At 38.5% G+C, this 24,348-nt stretch overlaps 1 protein-coding gene across 1 annotated transcript in view; it reads left to right on the top strand.

The window, feature by feature from the left end:
* The window catches only part of LOC131155441 (uncharacterized), a 36,612-nt gene extending 14,030 nt beyond the window's left edge, over positions 1 to 22,582 (top strand). The window contains exons 6-8 of the mRNA XM_058108574.1: positions 20,761 to 20,866; positions 20,952 to 21,009; positions 21,092 to 22,582. Coding sequence (XP_057964557.1) covers positions 20,761 to 20,866; positions 20,952 to 21,009; positions 21,092 to 22,327 — 1,400 coding nt within the window. The 3' untranslated portion in view covers positions 22,328 to 22,582. The remainder of the gene's footprint in view (positions 1 to 20,760; positions 20,867 to 20,951; positions 21,010 to 21,091) is intronic.
* Positions 22,583 to 24,348: the final 1,766 nt, after the last annotated feature.

Raw genomic sequence — 24,348 nt, 5'->3', positions numbered from 1 at the left:
TCATACTCTACACTACCTCAGCCCGGCCAAACTGCATCCACTCCTAAGCACGGGACTGACTGCTATCTCGCCTAACCGGCCCCCTCTACCTAGCGTACTGGGAGCTGCATCCACTCCGAGCACGGTTAGACGGTACCCACACATTATCTGAAATATGTGCTTGCACTCTATCTGTATATAGCAACGGTATCGTGCTCTGTAAACTGTATCTGTCTGTAATAACTCCACAGGGATCTGATATTATATAAATACATATATATATATATATATATATATACCTTTGCTGTTTTCATTATGTTCCCAAAATAACCATACGCTATAATTCTGTATTGTAAAATCTGAGTAACTGTAGCATCTTGATGCTATAACTGTATAATCTATCTTTATAAACTATGTGTTATGGTATTCAGGAAAACATAACATTCTGTGAAAACTATGATATAATGTACTGAATAGAATCTATATAAATCTACATCAGATAAATATCTCCTCAGGCCACACAACATTAAAACATTCATTCTATAGAAACTGCATAATAATTGGTATATATATATATATGTGTGTCTATGAAAACTCTGTTAATATTCTTAAAATCCTAGCATAGCATATTTCTCTTACCTTAACCTTGAAAAGCCCCTATAAAATTTTGGTTCTATACCCGTAGGGTTCCTAACTCAACATCCTGAAAACACAATCCTCCAGAACAAAATATTAGTATTTTCTTACCTACAACATTTCTTATAACTGAGGGAAAGGAAAATACTGAATAAAATGCCTTACCCTGAGAGTGGGACGAAATCCAACCTAACTTTTCCAATGATCAGCTTCGGCAGACTTACAAAGAATTTCTCCAGGAGCGTCCTGGTAGCCTCAGATCTTCGATCCGGCGAGAAACAAGCCTGGAAACGAAGAGAGAAGTGAGAGAGAGACGTAGAGAGAGAGAGAGGCGCTGAAAATGATAAAAATTCCGATTTTCCACTATTTATACTGTCAGATTCGTCGACGAGATACGTCACCTCGTCGACGAGTCCTTCATTAAATTTGTCGATGAAATTCAGAGCAGCTCATTCTTCGCTCGGTAGTTTCTCGTCGACGAAACCCTGTATTCATCGACGAATTTCCTTATGCACTCGTTGACGAAACCCTGTATTTGTCGACGAAATCTATTGCCTCCTTCTGTTCCTGTTTTCATTTTCCTCTCTCTTTAATATTTAATTATCGGTATTTTCTGGGTCGTTACATTCTCCCCTCCTTATAAAATTTTGTCCTCGAAATTTACTAGTTGTATTCCCATTTATACACTCCATCATTCTGTAGAAGAAAAAGGGTCTACTTGTTTTATTATCTGCCCTCACTTGTGGTAGAGGAATACCGTGGTTACATTTACGTTCTGGGAAATTACACATATAAAACTAAAACTATCTACTAACTAAAATCAATACATGTACCTGCAAAAGAAACCTATCTAACTATTATACTTTACCTGAGTACCTCCATACCTCTTGGAACAACTGCCGGTATCTCTGTCTAATCTGATCCTCTAGCTCCCAAGAAGTTTCCTCTATAGCGTGATTCCTCCACAAAACTTTAACTAACTGTATTTCTTTAGTGCGTAAAGTCTGAACTTTCCTGTCCAAAATCTATACTGGTACTTCTTCATATGCCAATGAATCCTTAAGCTCTATCTCTGCATAGCTAAGGATGTGGGATGGGTCTGGGACGTATTTCTTTAACATAGCAACATGAAACACGTCATGAATATGAGCCAAAGCTGACGGTAAAGTTAGCCTATAGGCAACTGACCCTATTTTCTCAAGTATCTCAAAAGGGCCAATAAACCTAGGGCTCAACTTGCCCTTCTTTCCAAACCTCATAACTCCTTTCAGAGGAGCTATCTTCAAAAATACTCGATCTCCCACATCAAATTCCAACTCTCGGTGGTGAGTGTTTGCATAGCTTTTCTGCCGACTCTACGCTGTATTAATTCTTTCTCTAATTAATCGGACTTTGTCGGATGCCTGCTGTATTATCTCGGAACCCAAAACTCACCTTTCACCTACTTCATCCCAGAAAAGAGGAGAACGACATCTCCTGCCATATAATGCCTCGTATGGAGCCATGTCGATACTAGCCTGATAGCTATTATTGTAAGCAAACTCAACTAACGGCATAAACTGGATCCAACTGCCCCCAAAATCAAGCACACAAGCACGAAGCATGTCTTCTAATGTCTGAATTGTCCTCTTAGTCTGACCATCTGTCTGGGGATGAAAAGCAGTGCTAAAAGCTAGCTGCGTACCCATAGCCTCTTGAAAACTTTTCCAGAATCGTGAAGTAAACCGAGGATCTCGGTCTGAGACTATGGATACTGGTACTCCATGAACTCGAACTATTTCCTGAACATATATCTCTGTCAATCTGTCCATGGAATAACCAATTTTAATAGGAATGAAATGGGCGGTGTTCGTCAGACGATCTACAACCACCCAAATCGCATTCAGTCCCTGTCGTACTGGTGGTAACCCCGTAACGAAGTCCATCGAAACGTGGTCTCAATTCCATTCTGGAATGAACAATGGCTGTAACTGTCCTGCCGGTCTCTGGTGTTCAGCTTTAACCTACTGACACGTCAAGCATTGCCGAACAAATTCAGCCATCTCCCTTTTCATTCCACTCCACTAGAAATACTCTCGCAGGTCCCTGTACATTTTAGTACTGCCGGGATGGACCATGTATAGGGATCTGTGAGCCTCCTCCAGTATAGTCCTCCTGATCTTAGTATCTGCAGAAACACATAGCTTAGTACGAAATCGCAGAGCTCCATCATCCGATATGCTGAACTCCTCTCTCCGACCATCCCGTACTCTAGCCATCACCTCTGACAACTCTGCATCATCGCCCTGAGCTGCTTTAATCCTTTCGTATAGTGTAGGCTGAACCACTAGACTGGCAATAACTGCCTGAGGACTCTCTTCCACCAATTCTATACTGAGCCTCTCCAAATTCACCAGAATCGAGTGTTGAATCTCTATGGCTGCTAGTACGGATCCCCCTGATTTCCTGCTCAGAGCATCTGCCACCATGTTCGCTTTTCCTGAGTGGTAACTAATCGTGCAATCATAATCTTTAATAAGTTCTAGCCACCTTCTTTGTCTCATATTCAACTCTTTATGAGTAAAGAAATATTTCAAACTCTTATGATCCGTGAAAATCTCGCACTTTCCACCATATAAATAATGCCTCTAGATCTTGAGAGCATACACCACCGCAGCAAGCTCTAAATCATGGATAGGATAATTCTTCTCATATTCTTTAAACTACCTGGACGCATATGCAATAATCCTGCCGTGCTGCATCAACACGCATCCGAGACCCTTCAAAGGGGCATCACTGTAGATTACGAACCCATCCTCCCCTGAAGGGTACTGGAGCTGAAACTAACCGCTGCTTTAACTCTTGGAAACTCTGCTCACAGTCATCAGTCCATTCAAATTTTATATTTTTCCTCGTAAGTCATGTTAACGGACCTGATAGCTTGGAGGAACTATCCACAAAACGCCGGTAATAACTTGCTAATCCCAGAAAACTCCTGACTTCCTGAACATTTTCCGGCCTCTCCCAATTCACCACTGCCTCTATTTTACTTGGATCAACTGATACTCCTGCTTCTAAGATCACGTGGTCGAAAAAAGTAATCTGCCTTAACCAGAACTCACATTTCTTGAATTTTGCATATAATTTCCTTTCCCTTAATACCTGTAACACCAGTCTCAAATGATGCTCATGCTCCTCAAAACTCCTCGAGTAGACTAGTATATCATCATCAATAAATACAACCACGAACTAGTCCAACTATTGGTGGAACACCCGATTCATCAAATCCATGAAAACCGCTGGTGCATTAGTCAACCCAAATGGCATCACTAAAAACTCATAATGCCCATACCTGGTATGAAATGCAGTCTTCGAAATGTCCTCTGTTTTAACTTTCACCTAGTGATAACCTGACCGCAGATCCTGGAGCTGATAAAATAAATCATCGATCTTAGGGAGAGGATATTTATTCTTGACTGTCAATTTATTTATCTCCCTATAATAAATGCATAGTCTCATGGTTCCATCTTTATTTTTCATGAACAGAACTGGCGCACCCTAAGGCGATACATTGGGCCTGATAAAAGCTTTATCCAGCAATTCTTGTAACTATTCTTTCAATTCTTTTAACTCGACCGGGGCCATATGGTATGGTGCTTTCGATACTGGTGCAGATCCCGGCAACAAATCTATAGTGAACTCAATCTCATGATCTGATGGCAAACTAGACAATTCTTCTGGAAATACATATGGGAATTCCCTCACCACTGGTATGTCAGCTTGTCTCAATTCTTCTTTTGGCAATTCTTTTATGTATGCGACATACCCCTGGCAACCACCCTGTAACAATCTCCTCACCTGAATAGCCGACACTAGCTGTGGTGAGGCACGTACACGTGAACCCGCAAATCTAAACTCTGACTTGCCTGGGGGTCTAAAAATTACTTCCTTCAGATGACAATCAATACTTGCGTGATAATTTGCTAACCAATCCATGCCCAGTATCACATCGAATCCCTGCATATCTAGGACCACAAGATCGGCTAACAACACTCTCTTTTGAATACTTACTGGAAAATTCCGAAGTACCCTCCTGCATTTAACCACAGATCCTATCGGTGTACCCACAGATAGTTCTACATCTAGTAGCTGAGTTTCTACCCCAGTTATTCTGACATACCCCGCCGATATAAAGGAATGAGTGGATCCTGTATCAAACAAAACAACAATTGTATATGGTAAAGCGGTAAGGGTACCTGTGACCACGTCTCCAGCTGTCTCAATGTCTCCCGGTGTCAATGTGTAAACCCTTGCCGGTGCGGTATTTCTCTGCTGACCTCCGCGGGGCACCTGGTATCTTCCCGAAATGGCCTAGGAGCCGGTACATAACCTGGTGTCATTTGATAGGATCGAGCCATATGACCGGGTCTTCCGCAGCGGTAGCTAACATTCTCCCCAAATCGACATTCACCCGGGTGTCTCCGTCCACATCTGGCACAAGTGGCGGGAGGCTGACTGCCCCGGAATCCACCCTGCTCTACTATTTGTCTCTGACCTCCACCAGATCTACCTCCCTTCCAAGGGCCTCGGCTGGGACCCACCTGAAAGCTCGAGGGTGCAGTCCTTTTCTTCTGACTCTGTGCCTCAATCTCTTTCGGTAAACTTTCCTCTGCTATAATGGCCCTGTCAACCAACTCTGTAAAATCCTGGATCCTCAGTACTGCCACCTGCCTGTAGATATCTCGCTTCAGATTCCTTTCGAACATTCTGGCCTTCTTTACTTCATCGGGGACGATATATGGGCAGAAACGCGAGAGCTCGATAAATTTCGCTGCGTACTGCTGGACGGTCATCGACCCCTTGGACAGGCTCAGGAACTCTTGAATTCGGGCCTCTCTGACTGAAGTAGGATAGTATCTATCAAAGAATATGTCCCTGAAACGGGCCCAGGTCATCGGCACTAGAGTCGTCCTCTGCTCCAACAATAGTCTAGTGGTTGTCCACCATCTCTTAGCTCCCCCTACTAGTCTGTACATAGCGTACATAACTATTTGCTCGTCGGTGCAGTGAAGTACTGTCAGGATCTTCTCTACCTCCTGCACCCAATTCTCAGCAACTGCAGGGTCAGTCGCTCCAGAAAAAGCTAGCGGGTTCTTCTTTATAAATTTCTCTATAGTGCATCCCTGAACTGGATATGGACCTCCCTGCTCTCTAGAATTCCGCGCTATCTTAGCCATAACTTGCTGAGCCACACTGCGTAGCACAGCGTCTGAATCCCCACCTGCTGCGTCAGAAGGACTAGCACCATCATTCCCACTAGCGTGAGCGCTATTGCCTCCTGGGTCCATCCTGCAAACGCATAGAACACCGTTTCAGAATTCTATTTCCCTACAGACCCAACTTATTCAACTAAAATTCCAAATTCTCTATTAACCATCCCTCCTGATCCTAATCCCAAAGTCCACTTTTGCAATCCCAAACACATGACTCGTCGACAGTTTACTATGGTTTTCCTGGAATCGTCACCCCAGGAAAAGCACAGAGCAATCACGAAATTCCGTATCCAGATCACAAAACAAAACCTCAAATCTTTTCCCTATATTCTGGTATTATTTTCCGCTGCACTCTGGAGTCTACAGAACCTAGTAACGTAGGCTCTGATACCAAACTGTAACATTCTCAAAATTCTATCCTTTTATATATATATATATATCCATACCTAAGCAGCAGAAACATAAATCATACAACCATTCACATATATATACTATACAATACCAAAATCCAGTATATATTCACCATAGCCATACAAGACTAACCCCTCCAGTATCATCTACCCAAAAATATACACAACTCTGTCAAAAACTTACCCTATAATCAGGGTAATCAAAACTCTCTCTACCCGCGAGCCTGATCTGCTCGCCTAACCGGCTCACCTGAAAAATGATAAAGTAATGGGGTGAGTTGACACTCAGTAAGTGGAAATATGCTATTACTAGTGTGTGGCAACAAAGTTAAGAATACTTTTAAGTAGTAACTGAACTGTAATGAAATAAATAATCTGTAAAGCATATCTTTCTTTCACAATTTAAAATATACTGTATTGTCTGTATTTTCTACTTTTCATACTAATAATACCATACTATACTTATCGTATACTGTAAAATTGTATACATATACATAACTGTGCTTTATCCCTGGGACTCTATACGTCATGATTTGACCCCTCATGACAGGGTTGTCATCATACTCTACACTACCTCAGCCCGGCCAAACTGCATCCACTCCTAAGCGTGGGACTGACTGCTACCTCGTCTAACCGGCCCCCTCTACCCAGCGTACTGGGGAGCTGCATCCACTCCGAACATGGTTAGACTGTACCCACACATTATCTGAAATATGTGGTTGCACTCTATCTGTATATAGCAATGGTACCGTGCTCTGTAAACTGTATCTGTCTGTAATAACTCCACAGGGTTCTGATATTATATAAATACATCTATATATATATATATATACCTTTTCTGTTTTCATTATGTTCCCAAAATAATCATACGCTATAATTCTGTATTGTAAAATCTGGGTAACTGTAGCATCTCGATGCTATAACTGTATAATCTATCTTTATAAACTATGTGTTATGGTATTCAGGAAAACATAACATTTTGTGAAAACTATGATATAATGAACTGAATAAAATCTATATAAATCTACATAAGATAAATATCTCCTCAGGCCACACAACATTAAAACATTCATTCTATAGAAACTGCATAATAATTGGTGTATATATATATGTGTGTGTGTCTATGAAACTCTGTTAATATTCTTAAAATCCTAGCATAGCATATTTCTCTTACCTTAACCTTGAAAAGCCCCTATAAAATTCTGGCTCTATGCCCACAGGGTTCTTATCTCAACTTCCTGAAAACACAATCCTCCAGAACAAAATATTAGTATTTTCTTACCTACAACATTTCTTATAACTGAGGGAAAGACAAATACTGAATAAAATGCCTTACCCTGAGATTGGGACGAAATCCAACATAACTTTTCCAACGATCAGCTCTGGCAGACTTACAAAGAATTTTGCCAGGATAGTCGTGGTAGCCTTAGATCTTCGATCCGGCGAGAAACAGGCCCGGAAACGAAGAGAGAAGTGAGAGAGAGGAGAGAGAGAAGGGCGCTGAAAATGATAAAAATCTCGGTTTTCCACTATTTATACTGCCAAATTCGTTGATAAGACACGTCACCTCGTCGACAAGTCCTTCATTAAATTCGTCGACAAAACCCTGTATTCATCGATGAAATTCAAAGCAGCCCATTCTTCGCTCGGTAGTTTCTCGTTGACGAAACCCTGTATTCGTCGACAAATTTCCTTATGCACTCGTCGACGAAACTCTGTATTTGTCGACGAAATTTGCTACCTCCTTCTGTTCCTGTTTCCATTTTCCTCTCTCTTTAATATTTAAATATCAGTATTTTCCGAGTCGTTACAGAAATATACAGAAAACAAAATCACACAGATTATAATAAAAGCAATAAAAAATGACACGAAAAATTACGTGGTTTGACAATGCCTATATCCAAGGGAGCAAACGACAATGGAATTTTCACTATCTTTTGTCCAAAGACACTGAGTTATGTTATACAACATGTATATATATAACTTTCCTGGAGGCTTTCCCTCCAAAACCCATCCTATCAACTTCCCAGTTCTAAGTTTGAAAACCAACGTAGAGCTCCCGAGCCAAACCGTCGACGGTTTCAGACATACTGTCGACAATTTAATACTGAGAGCAAACAGTCGATGTAATAAGACAAAACAATCGATTGTTTCTCTACACCTGGACCAAACTGTCGACGGTTTCCTCCTGCAAGTTGGCATTCTTGTTTTCTTCCATGTTTTCTCTTTGTACATGCCTTCCACTCAACATATGAGCCACATATTACAACACTTTCAACGTTGGAATTGGTGCAGTCCATAGCCAAGGAGGTAAAGCTATTACTTTTAATGGTGAAAGGCTCAGTCATTCTCAGAGAAAATATTCTGTTTATGACAAAGAATTTTATGACTGACCGTGCTTTTGACCATTGGAGTCAGTATTTGTGTTCAAAGCCATTTATGCTCTACTCTAGTCATGAAACATTAAAGATTCTTCATAGGGAGCAGAAACTTAGTTGGTGTCATGCACCATGGGCTGAATTTCTCAAATCTTTAAGCTTTTCTATTTAGCATAGATCTAGAGTTCAAAATGTTGTTGCTGATGCTTTAAGCCATAGGCATTCTTTGCTAATTACTATGCAGGTGAAAGTTGTAGGTTTTGAAGTGTTGAAAGATTTGTACAAATTAGATGGTGATTTCTGCAAGATATAGGCATAATATGCGTATGGGCCTTCTAAGCATTTTCTAGGGCTGGATGGTTTTCTTTTCAAGGAGACAAAATTTGTACAAATTAGATGGTGATTTCGGGAAGACGTAGGAATAGTATGCAAATGGGACTTCTAAACATTTTCTAGGGCTGGATGGTTTTCTTTTGAAGAACTGTTTGTGAATTCCACAAGGTTCTCTAAGGGAGGCTATTATATTTAAATTTCATGGCAGAGGTCTTGTTGGACAAGGTTCTTTACCATTGGCCAAAGATGGAAAGAGATGCCACTAGGATTATTAAGGGTTATGGAACATACCATATAGCCAAAATTCATAGTCAAAACGCTGGATTTTACACTTCATTGCTAGTAGCTAAAGCTCAATGGGAAGATGCCAATAGGGATTATGTCCTTGGATTGCCTAGGAGCTCTGAAAAAAGAAAAAAAAAAAAAGATTCTATCGTGGTGGTGATAGGTCGTTTCTCTAAAATGGAACTTCTTTTTCCATGTAACTAGACTCTAGATGTTGCTAATGTGACTGATCTATAATTTAGAGAGATTGTCAAACTTCATGGTATTCCAAAAACAGTTATTTCATAAATGGATTCCAACTTTATGAGTCAGTTTTGGCGCACACTTTGGAGAAAGCTTGGAACTCATCTTCAATTCAGAACCACTTGTTATCCTCCAATTATTATTTTTTTTTATCAAGGAAGAGAAATTTATATTAGAAAGGCATCAAGGGGATGCCATCCGGCCCATCTTATGGTGCAAAACATCGATCACTTTGTAGAGTGTCGCAAACGTCAAGGATTACATTATGATCACTAATAATTTGCCCACTAAGCCAGCTGGCAACAATAGCAATCCACTGCTCTTTGCAAATCTGAAGCGGAGTAGTTGTATCTTTGAAGGCTCTCTTATTTCTTTCTTTCCAAGCACACTGAAATATGGTGAGGGGGATGAGGTTCAGAGCCTTTTGCTTTTCCTTGGTCGCTTTGATGCCTTTCCAAGACCAAATCTCCCCTCGTATGAAGTTTGCCGTAAACCACTGCTGTCCAGCCAAGGATAGAGCCATACAAAGGAAACTCATATTTGTGAATTGTGATTGTAAGGCCCCTTTTCTGCAGCTTGTCAAGGGTTAAAATATTTCCATGTGTGGACTCCCAAACAAAAAAGGAAACCTTTGAAGGGGCTGCTGTCTTCCAAATATGAGTCCAATGGGAGTTGTTGCAATTTGTCATCCCCAAATTATTGGCCAAACAAAGGTTGTAAATAGGACTTTGGGAAATATTTTGAGGATTTTGGTTAAGAAAAATATTAAGGATTGGGATCTTGTTTTGCCACATGTTGAATTTGCTCCCAATCATTCATCTGACCAAAGCAGTAGTTGTAGTCCTTTTCAGGCTGTTTATGGCCAGATTGCACTGTGTCCATGGATTTGGTGATGAGACCCTAGGGTTTTATCATAGGGAAATTGGGGAAATTGAAAGGGTCGAAAATAGAAAGAGAAAATAGGGTTGATCACTTCGAGGGAATCTGCCTCCAACTTAGTCAAAGGCTCCAAATTATATTATTGCTTGAATGAAAAAGCCCTATAAGGTTACATATATATAAGGTAGGGAACCCTACTCCTACTAGGAATGTGAAAAATCCAAATCCAAGTCCTTAATGGATTCAATCCTAATTGATATAGGAATCATAATACACTAAATAAAAATCCTCATTGATTTGGTAATCATAGCATTAAATAGAAATCCCAATTGATTTGGGAATCCTAACACATTAACGCTGCATTTGGGAGCATGAATTTCTGACCTTGATTTGGATTGGGTGGATTTGGAAAAATTTCAATACAATTTTATATTACATCTTATTTAAATCAAATACAACTCCAAATCCAAGGTCTCTCCAAAAACATAGGGTAAATAGAAATCATAATTGATTTGGGAATCATAACATTAAATAGGAATCCCAATTGATTTTGGGATCCTAACACATTAATAAGAAATCCCAATAGATTTGGGAATACTAACATTCCCTCCTCCTTCAAATTAGCATTGTCCTCAACGTTGAGTAGAAATAAACTCCGGGAATCACCTTTCCAAGGGTTTGATAAGTTTACCAAGTTGCATCTTTAGCTGGTAAGTGAGGCTAGTGAACTAAAACTTTTGTGATGTCTTGACTTCTATGCTTGACAATTCGACGATCCAAAATTGCTTATGGCTGCACTTGAACCTTACCTATAGGCGCAATGTCAGGCAAGTGGTGTTGTACAATAACGAACTCCCCTAACTTCTTTTTAAGGCAAGAGACATGAAAAATTGAATGTACCTTAGAATTGTTGGTAAGTTGAGATGATGATTAATATGGCCTATGCTTTCTAGGATCTTATAAAGCCCATATAACTAAAACAACTTTATTCAAGAACAAACAGTCATAATAATCTTTCTATAGGGCTGTAGCCTGAGAAAAACCAATCTCTTACTAAGAATTCCCTTTCACTGTGATGTTTATCAGCTTGCTGTTTCATATGAGTTTTGAGTTGTAGGAAGATTTTTCATAAGGCACTTTGCCTCGAACATTTAATGACTTATCAACTTGATCAATTATGGAGGATCCAATTGAATATCTAGCAAAGACAGGTGGAGCTCGACCATAAACAACCTTGAATGGAGTCAATTTGATGGAGGAATGATATGTGGTATTGTACCACCATTCGGCCCATGGAGGCCATTGTACATTCCTAATCCTTTGGTTTGTTGCTAGCAAAGAAATGAAAATAAGTCTCAAAGCACCTGCTAAAAACTTCAATGTGCTCATTTGATTGTGGATGATATGTAATGCTTGTGTTTAATTGTGTTCCTTGCAAATGGAGAAGCTCCTTTCAAAAGTTCTTGGTAATACTTTGTTAGGATCACTGAAATAGACTAAGGAATTCTATACAGCTTGACAATGTTCTCAACAAAAGTATGAGCAACACTTGTAGCAACATAAGGAGCACAAAAATGAGCATATTTTGTGATGCGGTCCACAACAACAAAAATTGTAGATATAGCATGAGAGGATGGCAGCCCCTCAATGAAATCCATGGAGATATCAGTCCAAGTTTCTTTTGAAATATGAGGAAGCTGTAGAAGATCTAGACTTGCCACAAGTTTCACCCTTCAGTCGTTGACAAATATCACATTCTGCAGTTCTGACTTCACCCTTCATTCCCTTTCAAGAACACTACTGAGAAATGCGATTTTAGGTTATAAGAAATCCAAAATGATCTGCAACCAGTGATGTGGGCAATTCTTGCAGTATGGTTTGCTTGTGGGATGAGTTACGCACTAATAAAATCTTCCCCTTACACAGGTAAGTTTAAAGAGTCCCAAAAGTAAGGAGGGACAGAATTTGGCTCCTCTTGTAGCCTTTGGATGATATCTCTAATCTCCAAATTTTGCCACCATTCCTTCTTGATTTGGTCAAGAGTGGTATATGTAGGTGCAAAAAGTCGTGAGAGTGCATATGCCACCACATTCTCGGCTTCCTTCTCATAAATGGTCTCATAGTCATAGCCCAACAACTTATTGACCCACTTCTATTGTTCCATGGAACAGATTTGTTGCTCCAAAAAATACTCCAAACTCTTGTGATCAGTTTGGATTTGGAAATGTCAGCCAATTTAATACACTCTCCACTTTGGAACTGCATGCACAATGGCAAGCATTTCTTTGTCATTAATAAACATGCTGATGTGGGATGGAGAAAAAACCTTATTGGTAAAAGCAATGAGTATCCATCTTGCGTTAAAGCTGCACCAATGCCAACTGCTGATGCATCATACCAATGCCAACTGCTGATGCATCATACTCAATGATGAACACGTAGTTGAAATATGGAAAGGTGAGAACTAGTGTGGTGGGCATTGCTTGCTTAAGCTTGACAAAGGCTTGTTGAGCTTTCTCACTCCATTTGAATGCATCTTTTTTTAAGTAGAGTCGTTAGAGGAGTGCTAATCTTTCCATAATCCTAGACACACTTGTAGTAGTAACCAACCAACCCAAAAAATCCTTGTACTATCTTGATTGTTTGTGAAATAAGCTAGTCATCACTCGTATTTTACAAGGATCAATTGAAACACCTTCTTGGGGATATGCCCAAGATAGTCCACATGCGATTGACCAAAGTTGCATTTAGATTTCTTGACGAGCAGATGATGCTTACGAAGAGTGGTGAGTACAATTCGCAAGTGACATGAATGATCTTCAAGAAATGAGCTATATATTAGGATATTATAAAAAAATACAAGAACAAACTTATGCAGGTAAGGTTAGAAAATGTCATTCATGAGACTCTAGAAGGTGGAAGGCACATTGGTTAACCCAAAAGGCATAACCAAGAACTTGTAATGGCCATCGTGAGTTCTACACATTTTTTTTGAATATCATCCTCATGTACCCAAATATGGTGATAACTTGATCTCATGTTGAGTTTGGTGAACTACTAGGCATCTCCCAACTTATCTTACAACTCATCCACAATAGGGACAGGATATTTATCCTTCACAATGCTCTTGTTCAATGCTCGATAATCAATACACACCCACCAAGAACCATCCTTCTTCACCAATAAGATAGGAGAAGAATATTGACTAACACTTGGTTAAATCATGCTAGCATCTAAGATTTCTTTCACTATCTTTTCTATTTCCTTTTTTTTTTTTTTCAAAGGATAGCGATAAGGCTTGAAATTAGTAGGGATGCTACTTGGCAATGAAGGAATGCGGTGAAAACGTGTTTGCTAAGGTGGCAATCCTTAATTTTGAAATAAGAGATTCTAGCCCTTCATCCTAGAAAGAGTGATGTTGTAACTCCTTTGGTGCTCGAAGTTGTACTAGGAAGCCATATCGCTCCTTCTTAAGAAACTTCTCCATATGATGGCTTGAAATTGTAGTGACATTACCACAATGTTTGCCTATAAGAGTCACTCTCTGGCCATTCATGGCAAACTTCGTAACTAGTTTTGAAAGTTTTCAAGCTATATCACGTAAGTGCGTAACCATTTAGTACCCAAACTTTTCACATTGCTTCATTGGATAGGGTAGTCATTTAGCAATTTCAGTATCCATAATATTATTAGTGCTACCAATAACAATTAAGATAGTGATAGGTGGTGTTTAGTAACTCATTAATTTTCATGGTTTGAGGATTCTCATACCCAACTAAAGCACGCAAAAAAGAAGTGATAGATTCATCATTATGATTAGATTCCATACCTTTCTGATCTGAATCAGCATAGTCATCCTCAACCTCTTTTGGCTCCTCCACTAGTTCGATCATCAAGTGACTCCTTTTTGCAACGGTGCCCCTATGCTACTTCTCATGACAATGCCAACATAGATTCCTTGTCATTCGTTCTTTAAGTTCTTCCCGAGTCAACCATTTGGTAGAAGGATACAAGGAGCAGGTGGTGTGATAGTGCTACTAACATTCTGTTTACTAATGGTTTTCTTGGAGTGGCGTCATTCTTCTCCCAACTTCTTTTCTTCTAACCATGATAAGGAAATTGCGGCGGTCATAGTTCAAGGCCGACACACTTTGACCTCACTTCAAATGTCAAGTAGGAGACCTTCAATAAAAGTACCAATGAGTTGGCTTTCATTCCATTCTTTAGTTCTATTTGATAGGTACTCAAATCGTGTTTGGTAGTCCAAGGCAATGTTAGTTTGGTATATCTTGGCTAGATCTCCATTAATATTCTCATATCTAGTGGGCTCAAATCGGACAAGTAATCCAAAATCTAGTTTTTCCCATGAAGACATTCCATAATGAGCTTCAACCCAGTCATACCATTGAATAGCATTGTCATCCACATTAATAGCAGCTATTTCAAATTTAGATGTTTGTGGAATGGAGTGAAAGTGAAAGTATTTTTCAACCCTAGAAACCAACCAATAGGGTCAATACTATCCCACCAAGGAAATCCCACCTTCTTTTGAAGAGGACATGATCACGCTCTCCTTGGTAACCTCCTCTAGGCATATATAGTTGCTCCCTATGATTAGCTAAACGTAAAGGCATCATCTTCTCTCTCTTTATGGGAAGATGCACTAAGTAGTTTAGAGAGGGATGCCTGGATCTCTTCAAATAGAGACTTAAACATATTGCTAAGTTTAGCCTTTAGCTTTACTTCCATCTAGGACTTAGTTAAATTTTCCGAGGCCATTGCGTATGAGTGAAGATCAAGAACTCCAAGATGTTAAAGACATCCACAAGAACTCTGTCTCTTATACCAAATGATAAAACCCTAAGGTATTATTACAGAGACATTGGGTAAATTGAAAGGATGGAAAATAGAAAGAGAAAATAGGGTTGATCACTTTGAGGGGATTTGCTTCCAAATTAGCCAAAGGCTTTGAATTATGTTATTGCTTGAATGAAAAAAGTCCCATAAGGTTACATATGTATATGTGTGTGTGTGTGTGTGTGTGTTTGTGTAGGGTAAGGAATCCTACTCCTATTATGAAAGTAAAAATTCCCAATCCAAGCCCTTAATGGACTCATAACATTAAATAGAAACCCCAATAGATTTGGGATTCCTAACACACTAAATAGAAACCATGATTGATTTCACAATCATAACCTTAAATAGAAATTCTAATTGATTTGGGAATCCTAACCCATTAACTAGAAATCCCAATGGATTTGGGAATCCTAACATTTGATTCCTCTTCCAACTACTAATAATTTTAGCGGAGAAGTGGAAGAAAGAGCTAAACAAATTTAGGAGTTGCATGAACAGATTCATGAGAAGATTGTGAAGCGAAAAGTATGTTGATCAAGCCAACAAACATAAAAGATTTGATGAATTCAAAGAAGGTGATCTGGTTTAGATTCACCCTGGAAAGGGGAAATTCCCTCGAGGCCAATTTCGAAAGTTAAGGCCAAAGGCTAATGGCCCATTCAAAGTTCCCAAGCGGATTGGTGAAAATGCTTATAGAACTGAATTTCCAACTGATTATGATGTTTCAAACACTTTCAATGTTGCTGATTGGTCTCCTTATTATGGTGATGATAGAACATATGACTCAAGGACGAGTCTTCTTCAATTAGGGGAGCATGACACAAGGGAGTGCACAGAGAGTTCAAGTGAATTTGAGCTGCTGGAAGGTGACTTGATGATGCAAACAAATTCAGTTCTTGAAGTTGCGGATGAAGGTTTTGAATCAATTTTGTGGCTGATTTGAAAAGGTTCTAGAGCTTGAAAATATGCATGTTTAGCTATGGATTAGAGTTGAAGAATTTTTCTTTTCAACAGATTAAATTACACATTAATTGGAGTTGTCTGCTAGAAGTTATAGCCATTTGAATTTTAGTTTGCAGTTTGCCAGTTTTCCAGTTTAAACTCCATCTGTTTGTTTTCCCTATGTAAAAAACATGTTAAGCTCTTATTTTGAGTCTTTGCTTTGTCAATGTCAATTATTTTTAGCTAGAAAACAGAGAGTAGCATTTTCCTATGCTTGGAGGACTGCTCCAAGCATATAAAAGCATGCATAGGCATGTATTAGCAAATAGAGTGTTTTTGAAGAAAATTGGTTAGCCTTTGCTTTGTTTCTCTTTAGTTCTGTATCTCCTATGCGAGCGGTGAACTTCATCCTTTAAGAACTGTATTCTCTAAAGTGGTCAGTTATTTGTATAATTTTATCTTTAGAGTGGTGAGTTTCCTTTAGTATTTCTTTGGTAGATTCCAGTGAGTGGTGAGTAAAGCTACCTGTTGTTTGTGTGTTGATTTGGTAGTTGCTCTTTTCTAGCAAGCCAGTATCAGATAATGAAGGAAATAAGTTGGGTATCCTGCTTGCAAAGCTGCAATTTCAAAGTCCTGAAGTGAGATGTTGTTTTGACAATCTGGAAAAAGTGGGGGCTGCAATGATGGGGAGGAGCTGCAACAAAGGGAAGGCTTCACGTGATGATGGAAGGGCTGTGACCATGGGGAGGCTTGTGATGGTGGAAGGACTTTGAAGCAGCTGGTGGCTCGATGTTCCAACATATTTTATGGCAGTTACTAATGGGTTTTGGTTTATGCTTGGCTCGCTGGATCACTCAGCATTTCTGATCATGTCGGTGAATATTCTGGCTGGCATCAATACTCACTGGCAATGTCAATGTCTATGGAAAGGCTCCCTTATACTCTGGATGAATCAGATCAGAACATGTAATTTTTTTCTCTTTTGAATCTCTTCATACCTAAATCTACTAGATGCAAGCAACATTGGTCTTATGGACGAGCAATGTTCAGCAATGGGATAACAGGGACAGTGCTGTGGGCTGTAAGTAATTTCAGCCCAGACAAATAACGCTTTTCACAACTATCTGCTTTTTTGTTAGATAGGAACAGTGGGAATGCAAGAAGTATATGGTGGTTGATGGACAAACAATGGTGATTGTCTATGGCAGAGATTTGAAGGTAGTGAATCATTTTTAGAGTTGGGCTCTGGTTGAAGCATAGTGGATCCATGGTTTGTTTTGATACCAATTAGTTGTAGAATAACAAAGAAATGGAGAAGAGAGAGAAATAGAAAAGATTAGAGAGAGAAAACAGGGAAGAAAAGAGAGAACAGGGAGAAGAGGGGGAGGAGAAGGAAGAACAGAGAAACAAAAGAATGGAGAGAGAATTAAAGGTGAGAGAAAAGAGTAGATGGAAGAAGAAGATGAAGAAGAAATAAGGAGAGGGAAGAAGGAGAAGTGGAGGTGAGAGATAAAAGGAAATATGAGTTCAATTTATAACTGAATAATAAACATAGTATACACAAAGAAAGTAGTTATACACTGCATTTTAAGTAAAATAATAAAATTACAAAACAACTCTGAAGAATTAACAAACCCAGGATAATTCCTAAATTAACTAAAAATGTAGGATAACTAAATTTCCAAACTAGAATAGAAATCCTAATTCATGAATCCATAGTTATAATATAAGCGCCTACAATTTTTGGTAGATAGTCAATCATAGCATTCATGGCTGCAATTGTGTAATGTTTGGATTGGATTTCTCAAGCCCTTTCCAAATATCTCTGTGATGTGGAACAGGAAGGATTTCTGGGAAAAAGAAAGAATTTAGGAAGAAAAAGAGAAAGAAGAGAAGAGAAGGGATAAAGAAGAAGAAAGGAGAAGAATGAAGAAGGAAGAAAAAAGAGGTATATGTTATACATAGAGGGAGAAGGAAGAGAACACTTCTGAATCAAATTTGGTTGAATAGTTTCTCAAACATACAACTGTGAAGTATCTATGGCATACAATTAACTAAAACACATAATTACAAAGTAACCCAAGCATGGGAGAAAATTATAAGTCACTCTCTAATTGAGGCATATTGTCTTAAATCTATGCTGAAAATAAGTGTGCCGAATAGGTGGCCTAAATGATATAGGCAATCTTTTGTTACCCTAATGTGGGATCAAGATTGCCTTGGTTTATTGTCTACTTGTTTATGGATAATTTAGTGTAGTCAGCATTTGGTGATGAGTACCTGTTGCTACATGTGCACTTTGTTGAAAGAGGCAAGAACCTTTTCTTTTGTTTTGCTAGGCAAAGAAGCAAGGACCTTGTTTGTATGTATTTATGCATCTATTTTCATATAGATTTTGTGTTGCCTCATTGCTCTTTTCATAATATGATGCACAGTGGAATGCTAGGTCCTACCTTCCTTTTTTGTTTATTGGAGCTTGAAAGCTATTTTGAAAATAATTCATATCATTGATTTTTCTGAACTTTGGCAATTTATATTCTTAAAACTGGGTCATACTAGTATCTTGACTACTATTTTGCTATCTAAAAATTTTAGAAAACTTAAATGCACAAAAATCCCCAGTCTCCATGCCTAACTCTTCTCAATTTGCCCTTAGACCTCTCGCTCAACCAATTTCACCCAAACGCCCAACAGGAGCAATGTCTCAAATGATTTACCCTAAATTGCCACGCTATGTCTTTCATGATTCTTTTTTCATGCTCAATTTCTGAGATGCCCTATTATGAGAATCTAAAAAAAATTACAGAGGCAGCCCTCCAGTCCCTTTGTGAATCAGACAAATAAATTACTCAAAACACCCCTGAAGCGAGCACCCAAAAAGAAGCTAGGAAAACAACTCTATCCTGAAACAAATAGGAAGATGTCTTCTTGTCATTAAGAATCCTCACATTCCTCTCAAGCCACAAGATCTGCAGAATAGCATGCACATCACGGTTCCACAAAATTCTACCACTTCAAGTTCTCCAAAAACCCAAAAAAACTACACCAACATGAAGTCATCTACTGCATGGCATTACCCATGCTTCGCCAAAAGCATAGAAAAGTGTTACCTAAAGTTGTCTGCTACACACTGGGCGACATAGTTGTGAGCAGTAGTCTCTATAGATTCTAAACTCATCATGCAGATATTTTCACAATGTGAAACTTTTATAATTTTTGCTAATTACCTGGGATGAGTTTAAATTATGTTTAGGGTTTTATACACACACACACACACACACACAGTGTTGAATATGCAATTGTCAAGTAAATAAATAAAGAAATAAATGATGATGATGTGGTATGCCCCCTGCTTGATGGTGGACTAAGGGTGTACTAAGTACCAGAGAAGTGAAAGGTTAAAGATTAAAGAGGTTTTTAGCTTTGGAACAACAGGAAGGTATCATTTAATGGGCTCTGACTTTGATAGTATCCTTGGAATTTGTATATTGTGCGTAGAATTTGAAAGATGACATCCTTCTTTCAAGTTATGCATGGAACAAGTTATATAGTAATTCACAATATGCTTTGTTGTTATTCCTTTTTGTTGCACTTTGTCGGCCTGATTTTTCACTTAACTGTATGTTACCATCAATTTTCTTCATACCCTTAATAGAAATGACTATAAGTTGTCTCCACGGGAACATCCCAATGATTAGAGCATGGGACTTCTATATTGGAGGTCTTAAGTTCTAATCTTTGAAGGGGTGGGAAGGGATACTTCCTTTTTGTCACTCGGGCCCAATGAGCCTCCAGATTGACCAACAGCAGAAATGGCTATATGCTTATGATATAAGCTAATAACGTGTCTTAGCTACATGGCATTATTATATTAAGGAGTATGTATTTATGGTTATGGTTTCACTAACTCATAAATAGCAATGCATGTTCCACATGTTTATTAACTTTTGTATGAAGTTCACAGTTCCAAGTTGAAACTTCCTCGATAAATTTCCCTGCTCCCCAAAATTTCGTTTGGAACTAAAAATTTGAACTTTGATGCTGTCACATTGTGCACCCAGCCTTGACCTTTTGTTTGTACAGCAGTTCTGGAGGGAACATAACATTTTAAAGGGATACATGTACATGTAGCATATGTCAAAAACATAGGGCAATATAGAAATGTATCAAAAGCTATTGTTACATTTGTGTGAATCATTGATTCTGACTTTTTCTATGTGAGCATGCACAAACATGATTCTTCTCAATTATACTACATTTAGTTGCTAAGATCATGGGGAGACAGAAATTTGATGTGGAAACATTTTTTTTTTTTTTTAGCATTTTGGATTTATCATGAGATTCTGAATTTCTCTTCATCCACCATATTGCAACAAATTTGTTTTTTTCTGCTTAGTCCTTTGAAATTATCTACTTCCAATCTTGAAAATTTGAAAATTTAGGTGCTGGCAATTAGCACTCTTTGAGTATCAAGTCATGAATGTGGTTCTTACTACTTTTTAAATCTGAAAATGTTCAAGCATTGGTTAGTAAAATGTGCTCTACTACAATGACTCAATTCTTCAGGATCACAATACCAGGAGGAGAACTCATTTTCTCTGAAGAGGGAGAAACTGCGTCAGTGGGCGGCAGATGCCTCATTTCCTGATATTGATGAACTCTGTTCTAAGGGGTTAGATTCATTGCCTTCAGTAAATTATAAATGCTCTCGCTGATTTCGTGCTTCCTATAACAGCATCCATTAGAAATTTTCTCAGGTGTGACTTGGTCTCTACACTTCTCAGTCGGATACTCCCCAGTGGTAGAGAGAAAAATGTATGGGCTCTTATGTTAAATTTTTGTATGCAAATAATTTCTTTCTGTCAGTTGATGAGCGGGAAAATAATTTTTATGACAGCATCATAGTGGTCCAATGCTGAAGCAAGTAGACATCAATGCCAAATCAAAGTCATTTCCCTTTCCTGAGCCCGATATTTACTTAAAGGATGTTCACTGGAGGCATACGAGGAACCTCATGGAATCTAACTTTGTGGAATACTTGGATAATGGTCCTTCAGTGTGGGGGTGTAATGGACCGAGGGATTTGGTTCTCCCAAATTGGGACATTGTAGGTTCTGATTGTCCAATTACCAGTTGTGCTTACAAAAACTATCACCTGTATGGATACGGAGAATCTGATTGTAATTTGGACAGAAAAATTGCTAGTTTGTGCCCCAAGAGCAGTTCAGCTTTTGATTTTCCTTTCAAAAGTTTTGGAACATCAAGTCATCTCAAACAGCTGGATGAATTCCATAATCCAAATGAATCTTCATTACAAAGAGAATCACCTTCTCTTTTGCTGGACTGGGATTTTGACAAGAAGGATGAAGACAACTTCTCAATTACTTCTCTTGATCGAGAGATGAACATGTGTGTCACTGCCCCACTATCATGGGACAATGATCATAGGCAAAGCCTGGGAAATACACCCAGTACAAGTTGGCTGTCTCCATCGACCTTCCTTTCCAATCTTTGTCCAGGCTTTACTCCAAAGCCAGACTTGACTTTTGCCAGCTACTGCGACCATGATTTTGAGAGACATGTTCGAAAAGATGAGAAATATTTACTTGCAAAATTGGATGCATTGCCATCAACCTCATCGTACAACCTCAACAACTATCTTAATCTGGAAGAACATGGCAATTTTGACAACACACACAAAGGTAGCAGCATCTTCGTTGCTCAAAGTAACCATTGTTTTATGAGCAAGGATTTCAATGAGAAGCAACATCTGCTCTTGGATGCCATCCTCCTTTCATCCAGGTTCGATTTTGATTTTGGATCCAAATGTGTTGGGGTAGCAGACTCTTTCAGAGAACATGACTCCTATACTTATCGCGCTCCTAATCCTTGGGAAGAACCCACGTGCTTGCATATTACAAAAGACGAGTACGAGTGTTGCCCGGGCAGCACATGTACCACAGAAACGATTAATCATTTCACGAGTGACATATTTGACATCCATCATCAGTCCTCTATCTGTTTTCAAGTAACTCTCGAAAGAGAGAATGCATATCCAACCCTGCTGGACAAATCGAGCTGGGCTCCAGATGGAGAAATACAATATGATTGCGTTGAAGATCAATACGATTAATGGATCCCTTGCATTTATGTTGGTGCTTCCGAGTTTTGATTAGAGTTACCTGTGCGCTGGGATGCCGTTGGCTTTTGTTCTTATAGCTGGAAATGATTCTTGATGGGTAGGTGCAGTGTTCAATGGAAATTTAAGATGTATGGAAGTTTTTGTTCGGTGGATGCCTTGTGGGAATCAATTTCTATATTTTAAATTCTTGTATCTTGTAGAACCAGCCATTCTATTTTTTGGACCCATAATGTTCAGCTGACAACATGAATCACGTGGTTTATTATAGTAAAACATATTAAAAAGAAAAAAATAGTGGTCAATATTTCAGTGCTGATGCATGTTTGAGGATGCTAATTAGCGATCTCTGATCTACCAAATATGATCCTTGTGCACACCTACCCTTAAAAAAGTCGCGTATATGGAGAGCTTTGTGGTGTCAGGATGTCACTTAAAATGTCCATGATATACACTTTCCCCCATTTCTATTCACTAAAATGAATGGGAAGCGAGATCCAGGAGAGGACGCTGATTTGTAGGTTTTGTGTCGCACTAGGGGGTCTGAAGGATTTGTTGGTGGCTGAAGTTTTTATGTAATAAAAAAAATAAAAAAATAAAAATGAATGGGAACTTTGATGTTCTAATTAGTGAATCCTCATGGTTCCATTTGCATCAATAATTTAATTAAAAAATAAGCGAACAAATGAAAAGAAAATTTATTTCTCATTATATTTTTTATATATCAAAATATCATTAAAAAAATATTCTAATATGATAAAAAATTAAGAAAAATTAGTTGCTAGTGATGAATAAAATCAAATTTGTGTTCACTAATTTGCACTGTAACATTGCAAAGTTAACGTAAATTGATGGAAATAAAATACTCAAAAACATTAATACTATATTTGGAGAGGCCTTGATTTGCATTAGATTTGAATAAGATATACTATAAAATTGCATTGAAATTTGTCCAAGCACACCCAAATTCAAATCTAAGATCCGCAATTCATGCTCCCAAACACAGCATAAGAGTCCATTGGATAAAAAAATTTGATTTGGGAAAGAAGAGGAAAGAAAATATTAAGTAAACTTATTTTTCCACCATATTTTCTCTTTATACCAAATACTATTAAAAGAATTAAAAATTTATTCTCATATGATTAAAAATTAAGAAAAATCAAATGTTAAGGATATGTAAAATAAAATTTTATCCAACACAACTTCCTTTGACATCTCTCCTATAGGTTGCCTTGTAATGAAATCAAAGCTTACTACCTTTCCTTCAAAGAAAGTGCATTTCTAGTTAGCGTAGCAGCCCAAATTAAGCTGCATACTTCTCCATGCCTTCAGTTTCTCATTGCAGAAATCCTCCTCAAATTGTCATTCCATTTTTCTAGAGCACCCTCATGGGCCTCCACTGGGGCTGGACATTCAAAAAATAGATGGTCGCTTGATTCAAGGCATAAACAACAAATCTTGCAGGTGATATTTGATCACCTGCCCCATGTTGCGACTCTAGCCAAGGTACTTAGCTTATTTTGTAGCTAGTCAGGCTAAAAAAAATAGCCAACCAAGCTATAGTGTGTTTCAAATACAATGCTTTGTCTAGACTCTAGAGAGTTTTAGCCCAGCCCAGAGAATGTAATTTTCTTTCCCCTAATGTACTTCCAAGCTGAATAAGAGAAAAGCTCTGGAGGGTGTCAAATTCCATTAAATTTTTTCATCAACTTCAATATTAGGAGAGCAAGTTAATAGATGATTTGAAATGTTCAACTTTAATTGTTTCTCCCCTTGGCCAAGTCCATGTTGCATTGCTGGCTAAAGAGGCAGTTTTTGATTAGAACTCCTAATTCTGCTGGGAAATGTGGACTATAGTGGTAAATTAAAGGGCTACTTTGATGCCAACTAACATAGTGAACGTGAGAAGATTGCCAATTTCCAACTATGCATTTAAAATTTGTATCAGCATAAGATATTGCTTTATTTCTTCCATATCCAAGAGCACTCTGAAGTAGCTTGCACAACCCATATAC

Source organism: Malania oleifera, chromosome 5 (assembly GCF_029873635.1).
Source record: "Malania oleifera isolate guangnan ecotype guangnan chromosome 5, ASM2987363v1, whole genome shotgun sequence".
NCBI lineage: Eukaryota > Viridiplantae > Streptophyta > Magnoliopsida > Santalales > Ximeniaceae > Malania > Malania oleifera.
The sequence above is the reverse complement of the archived record's forward strand: the minus strand, read 5'-3'. Positions and strand labels throughout refer to the sequence as shown.